Consider the following 13,584-nt stretch of genomic DNA (forward strand, 5'->3'; position numbering starts at 1 on the left):
GAAGCTATTAAGATTTTTTGAGAGGTTGTGCAAAACTACTGTACTTACAAAAATGGCACAAAAGTGAATTTAACAGTTGATGCACATGCACACTTCATTCACATCTTCAACAACAAAAGGTATTCTGACACTATAAAACTGAATAGGAATACTAGCTTCAACAGCAGCTGTTAAGCACTAGAGTCACATAAGTTACACCAGAATGGGCAAATATTGCCCAAGTAAAATTCTATTGTTAAAGCTGAAACAGATTTAAGGCCATTCAAGTTCAAGCACAGGATACAAATCTTTTGAAGCCCAATCTATTTGTGTTTGAAATATGTGACCTTTCTTCTAACTTGTGGTCTTAAACTTCTGTTTTACAAAATCCAAAAGGAAAATGCAGAGGAAATCAATACAATAGAGGCTATATTAAATAAGAGTAACATACAAAGCTATAATTAAGATGAATTAAAGAAAGCCAAAGCATTAAAATTGTAAAACTTGCTTGTTACTTGTTGGAACCAGCCCTACACTAGGAGTTAGGTAATATATACAATTATTTTCAAGTAGATTATGTTGCTCTAACATGTTCTTTTTATCAGTGCACTGTTAAACTAATCAAAACTCTACACATGTATATTCCCTTACATACACACTACCACTACCTGCAAAGCCATAATTCTCAAATGACTTAGTGAGTGAAAGGAAATAAAAAGCAGAGAAGTAACATATTAAGGAGAAATAATGGGAATTAGAAGATTCATGCAGTTCAGCTCTTTTAATTAGCCAGCCAGCTTGCTAGCAATAAGAGATGGTTTCCGTTGAGGAAGGTCCTGTGGAGTGGGAATGTGGTCACCAGTGACCTCTGTCTGATCTGGGGCTGCAGTAGGAAGTAGCTTGCTCTTCATTTTTGCTTTAGCCATGTTGTAATCCCCAGAATCAAAATATTTTGCCCTTTCTGCAATCTTTCCTTAAAAAATCTGAACCTCCAGGCTTTTGTCCCAGATGAGGGTATCTTGCTTTTAAGTTTGCTTCTTCAGCTTTCTCTGCACTAGTCACTTTGTCTTCCATTTCCTTCTTCTCCTCTGCAGAGGCTGGAAGTCCTCGGGGACTTCCGCGAACATACTGCTCCCTCTTACCCAGCTTCTCCCGCAAACTATTAATTTTTTAAGGAATAAAAACACTATTGTAGTTATAATGATCTTATTCTTGAGAGATACACACTTAAATATTTAGGAGTGAAAGGTTATGTCTCCAATTTGCATTTACACAGCTTAGCCAAAAACCCTAACCATATATATATGCATATACATATGCATATTTTAAAAAAATTCCATAGACATCAATATACATAGCAGAATCTTAACATTTGTTGAATTGGGTATATAGTTTGTTCATTATACTATCCTTTCTACTTTTTGATATATTTGAAATGCTTCATAGAAAATTGGGGAGGGGGAAGAAATACTGTACAGACTCTGGGCCTCTCCTCTGGCATCCAGGTCTTTTAAAGGACCCTAGATGACTGATATACCTTCAGGAATGAGAATCACTGATCCAGTGCCCACACTGGGCCCGAAACTGAGGTCTGAAGAGTTGAAATGACTTTCTAAGCGACAGAACAAACACTAGAATTCACGTCCCTTGGCTTCCAGTCCTGTGTTCCTTTCTTATAGATCCCCAAAAGGAATTTCCTAAATAAGAAACCTTACCTTCTTGAACACCTGAAGCTCTTGTTTGTCAGCAGCTGAACTGCACAAGGTAAGGAAGGGTTTGGGCACCTAGAGGGTGCTCAGTTGCTGGAATTAAGTTATGGGGAAAACAAAAAACATTAGAGGTACTAAGGGCAAGGACAGTCCTAATTTTAAAAATTGTGTTGTATTGTATTGGAGAGCTACATTTTCTCTTAATAATTTTATTACTTGCAGTGAGGATGATCCATGAGAATAAATCTTTCACATGTTTGTAAAATTTAATATATAGGTAAAATCACAGATTGGAAAAAAAATCCTTAAGTCCTGATTATTGGGAAATGAGGTTTCTGCTGAAGTACCTGGTGCTGAAGGAGCGGTGTTTCCTTGCAGAGAGGTGAAGATTGGAAGATGGCAAAGTGGTTAGGTCCCAATGTCTAGAGGGAAAGGCATGAGTCTTTGCAGTCAGACAAAAGCTGGGTTCAAATTCTGACTCTGCCGTTTACTAGTTTTGTGACATTAAGCAAGTTATGTCAGCGCTCCCAATCTCAGCTATTAGGTCCCTATTGCCACGCAGATGCTTAGATACAGCAGTTAACAAGATGCACAGGGCCCTGCCCTCCTAGAAATCCAACATATAATTAAGGAATAGGGATATTCAGGTGGAGTTCTCAATTCTGGAGGGACTGAGAGTAGATGTTAACTAGGTGGAGATGGAGATGGGCCAGAGGAAGCAAAAGAAGGCAACAAATTTAAGGAAATGACGCGGGAGCCCGACAGCCCGAAGCGGCTGAGGAACATAGGGAGTTCCTGTGGCTTTAATGTAGGCGGCTGCGATTATTTATGAAACATGCACCTAACTCTGACCCAGAAGTAGGAGTCAGGGTCTGGGGCGCGAACCCTGAGCGATAACAAAGACCCTCTCCAAAAGGGGAGGGGACTCCACACTCCAGGACCACGAAAGAGACACCTGTAGTGTAAAGAACACAGGAGAGAGGCGGGCTCAGCCCTGAGATTTAAACAGGGGGCGTGGCTTCGGAGCACTTCCGGAATCCTCTTCCGGAACAGGCCTGTGCCCCGGAAGCAGTTATTTGTTGAGGGAATTTGGACCTGCTTTCGAGGCTGCTGTCGCCATGTTCCTGTCCGCGGTCACTTGTAAGTGGGGCTGGAGGCGATGGCAGGGCGTAGAGCGGGGGCGGGAGGCCGTGACAGGCGGGCCCCGGGACGTTGCGGGGTGGGGTGCGCGCGCCGGTCGGGAAGCTGCCGCTGCGACTTCCCAGGCCTTCAGGACTACAGCGCCCGGCGTGACCCCGCGCCGCGCTCACTGCGGGGCTAGGGGGTCTCGGGGGTCTGCGGCGCTGGTTCAGGATCAGTTGCGGTTCGTTCGGACTGTAGGGTCAGCCCGTGAGGAGTGGGGCGCTTTCCCCCGCCCTCTGTAGCGGTGTGTCAGCAGAATCTCCGGACGTGCTAACTGGGGAAAACCTCTAGTTCAGTCGTTTAGAACTCTAAAGATGAGGAGCAGTGATTGACTCTAGGTCATACAGCTGGGCTGGGAAAGAAGCCCTCTGGCTCCCAAGACAGTGTTCTTCCATGCACCAGGCTGATTTCCCGGTTAGAGTTAGTTTCACTTCTCCACCTGATGTGATGGTTGTTGGAGTTTGGAAAGGTTAACTTACCAAACAAGAGTCTTGTTCTAGTGCAAGTGTTTGCACCTTAGAAGAGGAGCAAGTGGAGCAGATCTTAGTTTAGGAAGATTTAAAAGGTAACCAGTCCAACTGAAAAGAGACTGCATAGCATTACATCCAGAACTGTGGTGGTCTGATTGGATTTTTAAAAACCTTCTATAAAATCCTAACGGGATCCCTAATAGCTAGGGAGTAGTGACTTGAGTGACAATTTATGGCCTACTTCATGATTTAAATAATTTTGATTATCCTGACATTATATGAGCTTTGCATAAGCAAGATAATATATCGTTATTTTTCTTTTCTCTTTCCTCCCTACAAAAAAAGTTGCCAAGACCAAGTCAAAGTAAGTAAAAGTTTTTCTCTTTTTAAACTTTACTTGTTTATGTTAGATTCATCAGTCCCACTGCTGCCAATGAATCCTTGTGTGAAATTAAGCATTTGGCTTCAATTTTCTAAAAGTTGATTTGAGGATTAGTTACTTGATGAATTATTTTGGCCCTATGAACTATTTCAAAAAATATTTTCCCTCCTTCCCAACTGACCTACTTAAGTGAACATTCAAATAATTTACTAAGAGTTGCTCTTGGGCTTCCCTGGTGGCGCAGTGGTTAAGAATCTGCCTGCTAATGCCGGAGACGGGTTCGAACCCTGGTCTGGGAGGATCCCACATGCCGCGGAGCAACTAGGCCCGTGAGCCACAACTACTGAGCCTGCATGTCTGGAGCCTGTGCTCCACAACAAGAGAGGCCACGATAGTGAGAGGCCTGCGCACCGCGATGAAGAGTCGCCCCCCTCGCCACAATTAGAGAAAGCCCTCGCACAGAAACGAAGACCCAACACAGCAAAAAAAAAAAAAAAAAAGTTGCTCTTGCTGTCTTGTTCCTAAACAAATCATCAGGGTCCCCGTGCTCTCTTTGGACTACCACTGTAATTCTGTTTCCTCAAATTGAGGACCAAGGGACGTTTGTCTGGAGCCCACTACAGGAGTCGAGCAGAACAAGCTGTGATTTGATTAATCGACAGAGCCTGTTTTATTGAGTTTTGTAATCCTTTGCCTTCATGGTATAAGCATTTCAAAAATAGCAAAGGCTAAAGTTTTCATGCTGTACCAGAGAGACTATAAATACCAAACTGGTATTTCAAAATAAATTTTGTAGACAATAACCAAAGTAAGATTTTCTGTGTTAAAAATAGAAAAATTCTAAAGCAGCCTTTGTTTACAACCCAAGACACATCACAAATCCTTAAAACTAGGTTTTTTGGATTAAACTTAATGAAACACATGTATGTTAGTGTTTTACCCTCAATATTTTTTATTGATTAATATAGCTTTTCCCACAGTCCAGTTATTTATTTCCCACCTTCAGGTTCTGTAGGAATCTCCCATGCCTTCAGTTTCTTTAGAGATGCTCCCTGCCTGTCATGTTCTTTGAATCCTTGTGCCATTTGTCATGTATGTCTTGCCTTACAGACCTTGTGTACTATTTTTTTTTTTTTTTTTTTTTTTTTGCGGTACGCAGGCCTCTCACTGTTGTGGCCTCTTCTGTTGCGGAGCACAGGCTCCGGACGCGCAGGCTCAGCGGCCATGGCTCACGGGCCTAGCCGCTCCGTGGCATGTGGGATCCTCCCAGACCAGGGCACGAACCTGTGTCCCCTGCATCAGCAGGCGGACTCTCAACCACTGTGCCACCAGGGAGGCCCACCTTCCATACTATTACTGGTAGTTCTCCAAGGTGCAGGCGTGGACTTACAGGGCTTTGCATTTCCTATAGTGCTTTCCACAGAGTAAGCACTTAATATTTGTTGAATCTTTTTGAATGAATGACTAATTATTGTCTGTCTTAATCAACAGATATTCTATCCCTCTTAGTATGAGGCACTGTGCTGTACATTGAAAGGGATGCAAAGATGTGTAATATATCTTAGATATATTGTATATTTGAATGCTTCAAATTCTTTTTTGGACTTAGATGAGAAATCAAATAGCATGATCTACATAGGGAGACAAGACGTGCAAGAGTAACAAATAGTATGAGGTATTAAAAGGTCCAGTGAGGCAAAACATGAACTTTAGTGCTTTGGATGACTAGAACTTAAACAACTTAAACAAAATATAAAGGGGAACAAGGTTTTGCACATCGTCAATGTAAAAGTTCCAATACTTTTTTCTGTCCTTTCCTGATTTTACTCTTATTACTCATCCATGGAAGATAGGGCTCTTCTGAGACAGCCATCTTCCTGACTGGCCAGCTAGGGTTACCAGTACTTGCGTATTTTTCCCACTCCTGACTTCTGCTCTTTCTAAAAGGTGGGTGTCTGAGTCTATTCCCACAGTGTGGTTTGATTGTTCTTGTTGCTTTGGTTAGGTCATTACCAAGGTACCCTGCGTAATGGAACAAATCTTGGGAATTAGAACCATTCAAGCTGTCATTTATGGAAAAATAGGCTGTCTTAGAACTGAATTTAAGGCTTAAGTGATGTCTCACAAGTAATACTGCTGTATAGGGTTCTCAAAATGTGCCATCCCCCCATGACTGATTTTATTCTGTTTCCTCAGCTTGTAACAATTTGCTTTTAAATCTTAGAACAATTCTGGTGAAAATGTTGAGCCAAGCTGGAACAGGTTTTTCCTTCAACACTAAGAGAAGCCGACTGCGGGAGAAACTGACTCTCTTGCATTATGATCCAGTAGGTAAGATTCAGAGAAGTTGCTCCATAATAAATTCAAATGCTTTCAAGGCCTGATGCCCTGTTCAGATTGATGCTGAACATCTTCGGCAGTTTTGTGGCCCCTTTGTCACTATAGCATTCATTCCAAGTACATATTGAAAGTTTACCGTGGTGCTAGTTAGTATCCCAGGTGCTGGGATATACGAAGACCCAAGATAGACTCAGTACCTGTGGTATTGGCACTTACAGTCTGGTTTTGGAAGGGAGAGAAAGGAAAAATGACAAATTATGCTAAGTGTTATGAGAGAAACAAGCAGGATGCTGAGATACAGGATGAAGTTGGGGGGAGGTGGATCCTACCTTTATCCTTTAGATAGGATAGTTCAGGGAAAGTCTATCCAGTAGGAGATGGTTAACCAAAGATTTGAAGGTGAGAAAGCAGCCATGTAAATAGAATAGGGGATATTGTTCTGGAAACAGAGAAGAGTGTCTTGAAAAAGGGAGGGAATGTTCTGCTAGGGTCATCTGCCCAACAGTGGCAAGTAATTAGGTCCAGATTCGAGTTAAAGAGTATGCTGTCTATATATTAGAGCAGGAGGGTAGGAAATTTCATTTTCTGTTTTACCATCTGCTAAAATGCCATAGTAAGTGATAACTTTAAATGGCCTTAGTGGATAGAAACATTTGTCTGAAAGAGACAAATGTTCCAAAGTCCAGATAAAAAGGGTCAGCACCCCGATTACTGTTGGTGGTAGCCTATCCTGTTTTTGGATTTCATGAGCCAATTTATGCAAAATTAACTAGCAAACAAAACTGCAGGCCATTCATCTCATTTTTGTGCCTTTGCTTCGAAACAGCCCCTTTATAATTGCTTGTTAATAATGGCGGTACCGGAGCTTCTGGGTTGGTAATCACGTGGCGATTCTGGGAGACTGGCATGTTCAGAGAGGGCACGGAAGCTTCACTCCCCTTCCCTGTACCTTGCCCTATGTGTCACTTCCATCTGGCTGTTCCTGAGTTACTGTCTCCAGGAGGATAGTGTCAGAGTTGAGTTGAATTGTGAGACACCTGGTTGGTGATCAGAGTTGAAATTGGTGCTAGAATCTTATTTCTCCAAATTAATCCATTATATAATGAAAGATAGGCACTTAATGTCATAATCAACTTTTTCTTTAACTAAGAACAAGACCTGATCGACTCACTTGTGGCCAAGATGGAGCAATGGGACCGAATTTACTTTCCCACTTGAAACTCAACAACAACAAAAGGACAATATAGGCAACAAAAGACAGTGATCCTTGAGAGAAAGGAAACAAACTAGTGCTTGTGAATAACCAGACCAAATGGAAAATTCTGTCTTCTTTGTTTACCTACACAAGTCTTCAGGTCTTCAGATATGTGAATGCATAGTAACATAAGCACCCATACTCTCCAGGCAATCTGAACCCCATTTTATAGGTTAGGAATCTGGTACCAAGGATCTTAATCAAGGACACACAGCTAAAATATGTGACAGAATACAAATTTGAATTCAGGACTGTCTGACTCCAAGTCTAGGCCCGGAATCACTCTCCGTATGGACCTGTTATCGAGAGATTTCATAGGAGGCTAAAACTCACTTACTGGTGCATGAACTGTGGTTGGGCATTAATGCGAATCTGACTGACAGCTACCTTACTAGCTGCTTTCAGAGTTTGTACGGAAGGTCTCACAGCCACTGTTCATTATGCTGTATTTGTCAATGTCTAAGAAAAACAAAAATAATACCACCTTAAAAAAAAAATGAGGGCTGTACCAATGTAAGGAGGCATTTAAAAAGGGCTCTGAGAAGCCCAGTTGTCAGCCTAAAATTGGTATAAATTCCATTCTTTAACAGAAATAAAATTTCCTGCTGTTCTTTTGGTGTTAAAATTTCTGGTCATTCTTTATTATAATAAAAAGGGGATTCTAGGTTTGTACCTGATAATTAGGAGTCTGAATTTCAGGATGACATCTCATGGTGGAAAAATTATTAGAATGATAAGGTATGTGTTTTAGTCTGGGTTGATATAACAAAGTACCACAGACTGGGTGACTCATAAACAGCAGATCTTTCTTTCTCAGAGTTCTGGGACCTGGGACGTCCGAGATCAAGGTGCCAGCATGGTCACTTTCTGGCGAGGGCCCTCTTCTAGTTCATAGGAAGGGGTTCTTCTTGCTGTGTTCTCACATGGTGGAGGGGCAGGCAAGCTCTGGAGTCTCTTTTATAAGAGAATGAATCGCATTCATGAAGCCTCCACCCTCATGACCAAAGCACCTCCCAAAGGCCCTAACTCCTAATACCATCATCTCTGGAGGTTAGGATTTCGACGTAAATTTGGGGGAATGCAAACATTCAGACCATAGCAATGTGATATTGGATTGGTGTGGTGGTTTTCTCCCTCTGATTTCTTTGTATCAGCTGGTGAAAACCCAAAGTGATGAACTTTACAATAAAGTAGTTGTTTTTCTAGCATTTTAGCTCCATTATAGAGTTTTTTAGGAACTTATACAACATTAATAAATGTTGATTGAATAACCTTCTCTGATATTTTAAGTGTGAAAATGTATTGGAATTTTCACTGTTAGTATGGAGGTGTTAGGAACTTACTATTTGTCAGACTGATTTTAAGTTTTGAGACTGGGAAAGGATACAGCCATAAACAGTTCTGACTGTAAGTTGAAAGTGGAAGAAAAGATTCATATATAAATTTCAAACAGATGATTAGAGCTTTTCTGATAAGGAATGGTCGGAGCCATGACAGCACAACTTTGTCTCTTCTGAAGAAGAGAATGTTCTGGGATAGCAGAGCACTTGGCTTCCTGCCCACTCACTGAATGCCATGGACACTTGCATGATATTTGCCTTGCGGCCTGCCCCATTGCCCAGGGTACCAAATAGCTTGGCATTTCTCCCAGCATATTTTACTGCAGTGAATAAATGGTTAGTTTAAGGGTAATGTTTTGCTTGTCTGCTTTATGAAGGAAATCAGGCAAGGAAACATGGAAAAATTCCCAATTATTTGAGTACTTTATGGTATACTCTATGGCTAGAACCTGCCTAAGTCCTTTCAAACTCCTTTTCCTTATATGAAACTAGATGCAAATTTCCAAGGAGGAAGGATTAAAGGTTGAGGCATAAGCTTATTAAACTTTGTTAAATATATGAAGGTTTATTATAAAGAAAATGAAAACTTGTCAGTTTTAATTCCTTGGATGACTAAACAAGACAATATAGACTTTAATTGAAGCAGAATAGATTTAGGTTAGGTGTAGGGGAAGAACTTGACAGATTCATTCTTCTGTGAATTAAGCAGCAAATATTTTGACAGAAAATTAATTTATGTTTATGATTGTGGATAGCAGTGTGTCATTTCAACTCATCTAACACATACTGAGTGTTTGCTGTCTGGCAACCTGTGAGGGAGATGGAGTTATCCCTCTCATAGGGAAGAAAACTGAAGGAAGAGTATTTTGAGAAATTTGCCCAAGGACTCCCAGTAGATAAATGGTGGCACCAAGGTTTGAACCCAATCTTTTTGACTCCAGGCCCCATATTTTTTCTATTACATGGAGCCAAATTAGTCTGTTTTCTTTTTTTTTTTTTAAATCAAGACCTTCCCCTGTGGTCAACACTGTCATTCTTACCTCCTATCACCATTTCTCTACACTATATGCCCTTTCCTGTTTTAGCTCATCCAGATGCTGCTGCTTCAGAGGCTAAACCTGACCCTCTCTGTGAGGCGTTTCCCTCACCATTCCAGTCCCCTTTGATCTTTAGGTTCCTGTGGGGCTTCCTGGACATCCATACAGGCACCTCATGATACACTGCTATTAAATCAGGGACTTTTACGCTTTCATAAATTCCACTTTGCCTAGCACAGTTCTGTGAACTTAAATATTTATTCTTTGAATTAAGGGAAGGAATGCAGGAAGTAAGTCAAAATTTTTATGAATAAAGCCTTGCTTTACTAATATTCATCAGTTATTTCTGTTCAAGGTCATTTAAATAATCTCCTGACTGGTTATCCATGAGACAGATTCTTTTTTTTATCCATTTTTTAGTTCCATGTAGAAAAACATGGGGGAAATATTTCTTGCAATGAATAACATTGTCTGGTAGGAAGCTGTTTGGGTTCTTTACTACTGTCTTATAATGCTTTGTAGTCTTCCTTGGACTTTGAAGGAGCATGAGTTCTACTTATGTTTAATATTAGATGATTTGAAGTATATTAAAAATATCCCTATATACAAAGTAATAAAATATGTATTTTAAATTAACTTTATAGATAAAATTCTGTTGACTGGTTAATGGTTATTAATTTCAGCTGCCCATCAGAATCATCTGGGGGTTTTTAAAAAATACAGACTTCAGTCCCCCTCTAGTTCTACAGAACCAGAATTAGGGTAGAGGTGGAGGTAAGAAGTAGGAGTGTATTTAAATAAGCTCTCTAGCTAATTCTTAATCACAGACAGTTTGGGAATCTCATATACAGGGTATCCATATTGATACAGAAGAATAACAAAAAAACAAAGCTAAAATCTCTATGTGGTAGGGACAGGTGAGTTGCTGTTGTGTCTTAGTCTTTTGAGTTCCTGGATCTTCCTGGATGCACTGTTTTTGGTTTTTTTGGCAAAGAAGAATTCAGGTGGTGTGTGGGGGGGGGCGGGGGAGGGAGAGATATGTGATGTTAATGAAGTGCTATAATAGGGCATTACAGGAACTATGAAAACCTTATTGCCTAGCATCTAGTCTCTAATCTTTCATCCAGGCAGTTAGCATTTTTGTTTTGGGTGTTTCAGAGAACTGTACTCTGTTATGATGTTTAAAATAATAAGATTTGGGTTATGATGTTAAATCTATTACCAAACTTGAAAATTTATATTTGGGTATATGAAACCATTTCTGGAAAGTACAAGGTTTAATGTGTATTTACTCTTTCAGCCAGGCTTCCTTTTCTTCTGTGGTCTGCTCAGTTTTTACTGCCCTTTTTCTGGAGTCTAGCTCTTGCTTCACCTCCTACAAGAGTGGACATTAGCTGGGTGAAGACGTTGTTTTTCATTTTTTTGCTTGTAATTTTTTTTAAATTTGATTATTTCACATTGGTTGAAATGTGACCTTGTGGGGTACCAAGGATGCCACTGATTGGCTGGTGCACCTTCCCTTGTTTTCCTTACCATTTTCTCCAGTCTTCTCTGATCTCTGGGATTGAGGAACTGAGTTAGCAAGTCAGCTCCATCCTCATGACAAAGGAAAGAAAAAGAAGCGAGGGCTCATGGTCTGATATGTATTTTTATTAAAAAATGGTGACGATACTTTTTAGTTTTCTGCTACAATCCTTTTTTCTCCTCCTTCAGTGAAAAAAAAAGTCCTCTTTGTGGAACAGAAAAAAATACGCTCCCTCTAAACAATGGATTGAAAATGAATTTGATTTATAAATGAGAAGACTGAGGGCGGGATACTGATTCAGAAATTCTGCAGCGTGTAATGAAAGAAGAGGAAATGGCATGGAATCACTGCCTCCTGTGATTTGAAGGCCATTGTGAAGGAAAACAATGCAGTGAAAGAAAGTTCTTCATATTAGGACATATATCATTGCATCACATTTATTTATCTTTCTGGATATTTTTATAGCCCTTAATAAAAATATTAAAATAGCCTGTACTATTGTCTCTCAGTGGTGTTTTCCCCCACTATTTGAAATTTTAAAAACTCCATTCCTAAAAAATAACCATTGTTTCATATAAGAAAAGAAAATTTTCCATAGTGAGATTTGTGCAAGAGTTTCCAGTCTGTTCTTTCTTGTACTTCACAGAAAAGGCAGAGTCACAGTCCAGAGTGATCTTGAAAGAACTCCCATGCAATAACAGAGATGGCCGCGGTGAGCAGGAATGGTAAGAAGGGAGCCAGCTGTAACACAGAAGAAACCAAGAGAACTGCTATTTTTGATTTGTGCTTATATAGTTAGAAAAATGCCATTGGTCCATATTCTCAAACTCATGTCTCCGAAGTAGTATCTAGGATTTTCTAGGACAGCTCTGGACTGCTTTAACTCCTAGATTTTTTTTTTTAAATAAGAGGCGCTATAGTGTATTTCCATAAAGCTAATGGCTAGGGCTTCTGGGGCAGTGGTACCACACAGCTTGGAAATCCCTATCAGATAAGGACTCCTGCCCTACCCAGATCTGTACACTTTCCCACTCGAGCTATTGTTTACTACAGATTTTCAAAATTGCCCATTTTCTCCTTTACTTGTCAAATTTCTGGCTGAAGGTAAGGATCAGCTCACATTTTGAGCTCTGCTGGTACGTATCCTACTGCATTTATAGGGGAGAAGGATAAAGTGTTCACCGTGACCACAAGCAGTAAGAAACCAGTGTTGTTCCAAAATAACAGGTGTTCCTCCCTGTGGCCCAATCTATCTCCTGAGGAAATGTGAGCGCAGCTCTCTGGAAATAAAATTAGACAGTTGTTGAATCTTAGAGGCTTGTGGCATTATAGTCAATCAGCTATTTTTCTGGCATCTTTTGTTAAAGCTCTAATTCAAAGCAGTACTAGGTGAGATCTTGGCTGTTTTTAGATTGAAACTCCACATTGTGGTCTTGGGTTACAAGAAAAATCTTTCACCTGATCCTACCTAAGCCCAGTGTAAAGGGTCTGTGACATGCATGAATCACCTTTTTTTTCAAAAAACTTAGAATCTGGCTTAGCAAATGACTTGTCTATTCAGCACATGGGCTGAAAGCAGCCCACAGGTGGTATTTACAATTAAAATCAGTTGCTGATACCTAAATGTTGAAAGATTTCAATAAACATCCAAACTTCTGGCTTCCCTTGCAAAACCAGAAGCTTTGACAACACTAAAGGCAAAGCTGAATGTCAGCTGCCCCTCTTAGGAACTGCTTGAGTGGCCCAATTCGTATGCCCCCTTCGCTTATTTAACATTCTCTGCTGACTCTAGACACGTTGTATGCAACCTCTGCTGTATGGTGTTACATTACAGTATCATGATGTGTTGGCAGTAGAGTTTGCTGGTTCCTGAATAGTGGTATTGTTTGTACATGTCTTCGTTGTGGAATCCTTAATTCTGTCTAGTTGACTTTTGCATGAAAAGCAAAGAAATCATCATCATAAAGAAAGAAATGAAGGCTTGAGGATGACTTAATAAATGAATATAGTATTTGCAAAGAAAGGAGAAGGTGACATAGTAAGTTGCTAGTTAAGAGTGGCCATCCCCAAGTATACTTTATTTCCAGGCATATTTATTTTGGACTTAATAGCAATCAAAACAGATCAAGGGGCAGGTCTTTTTTGTATGGATAAGATGACTGTGTTCCTATAGCCTGGACACTGACTGCTGCGATGAAATTGGATCTCTTGAGCATTTCTTCCAAGGACAGATTAGGGTAGTAAGCCAGGTAGAAGGCCAGCGCTCCCACAAAACTATCACCAGCGCCCTGTAATGAAAAGCACAGTTGTAGAGATAAGCATGTAGCCATCTGTTGCCCATACTGTATTTTCAAAATATTTAAGT

At 40.4% G+C, this 13,584-nt stretch overlaps 2 protein-coding genes and 1 pseudogene across 7 annotated transcripts in view; 1 reads left to right on the forward strand and 2 right to left on the reverse strand.

Moving 5' to 3' along the window:
• Positions 1 to 629: 629 nt before the first annotated feature.
• Positions 630 to 1,112, reverse strand: LOC309833718 (cAMP-regulated phosphoprotein 19-like; annotated as a pseudogene). The gene has a single exon. The product of its transcript is annotated as a cAMP-regulated phosphoprotein 19-like (transcript).
• Positions 1,113 to 2,733: 1,621 nt separating this feature from the next.
• MRPL33 (mitochondrial ribosomal protein L33) lies at positions 2,734 to 11,710 on the forward strand. The gene is made up of 4 exons (XM_082671833.1): positions 2,734 to 2,828; positions 3,686 to 3,704; positions 5,947 to 6,053; positions 11,408 to 11,710. Exons 1-4 carry the CDS (start codon positions 2,807 to 2,809, stop codon positions 11,455 to 11,457), a joined length of 198 nt encoding a protein of 65 aa, XP_082527959.1. The 5' UTR covers positions 2,734 to 2,806; the 3' UTR covers positions 11,458 to 11,710.
• Positions 11,711 to 13,131: 1,421 nt separating this feature from the next.
• RBKS (ribokinase) overlaps positions 13,132 to 13,584 on the reverse strand; it is a 73,995-nt gene continuing 73,542 nt past the window's right edge. For 2 of the 5 annotated variants that reach the window (XM_082671826.1, XM_082671828.1), the window contains exon 8: positions 13,137 to 13,507. In XM_082671826.1, coding sequence (XP_082527952.1) covers positions 13,334 to 13,507 — 174 coding nt within the window. In that variant the 3' untranslated portion in view covers positions 13,137 to 13,333. Of the gene's footprint in view, positions 13,508 to 13,584 lie in introns of all 5 variants that reach the window. The other 3 variants (XM_082671829.1, XM_082671827.1, XM_082671830.1) reach the window with 3 other exon arrangements.

Source organism: Grampus griseus (assembly GCF_964374135.1).
Source record: "Grampus griseus genome assembly, chromosome: 15".
In the NCBI taxonomy this organism is placed as follows: Eukaryota; Metazoa; Chordata; class Mammalia; order Artiodactyla; family Delphinidae; genus Grampus; species Grampus griseus.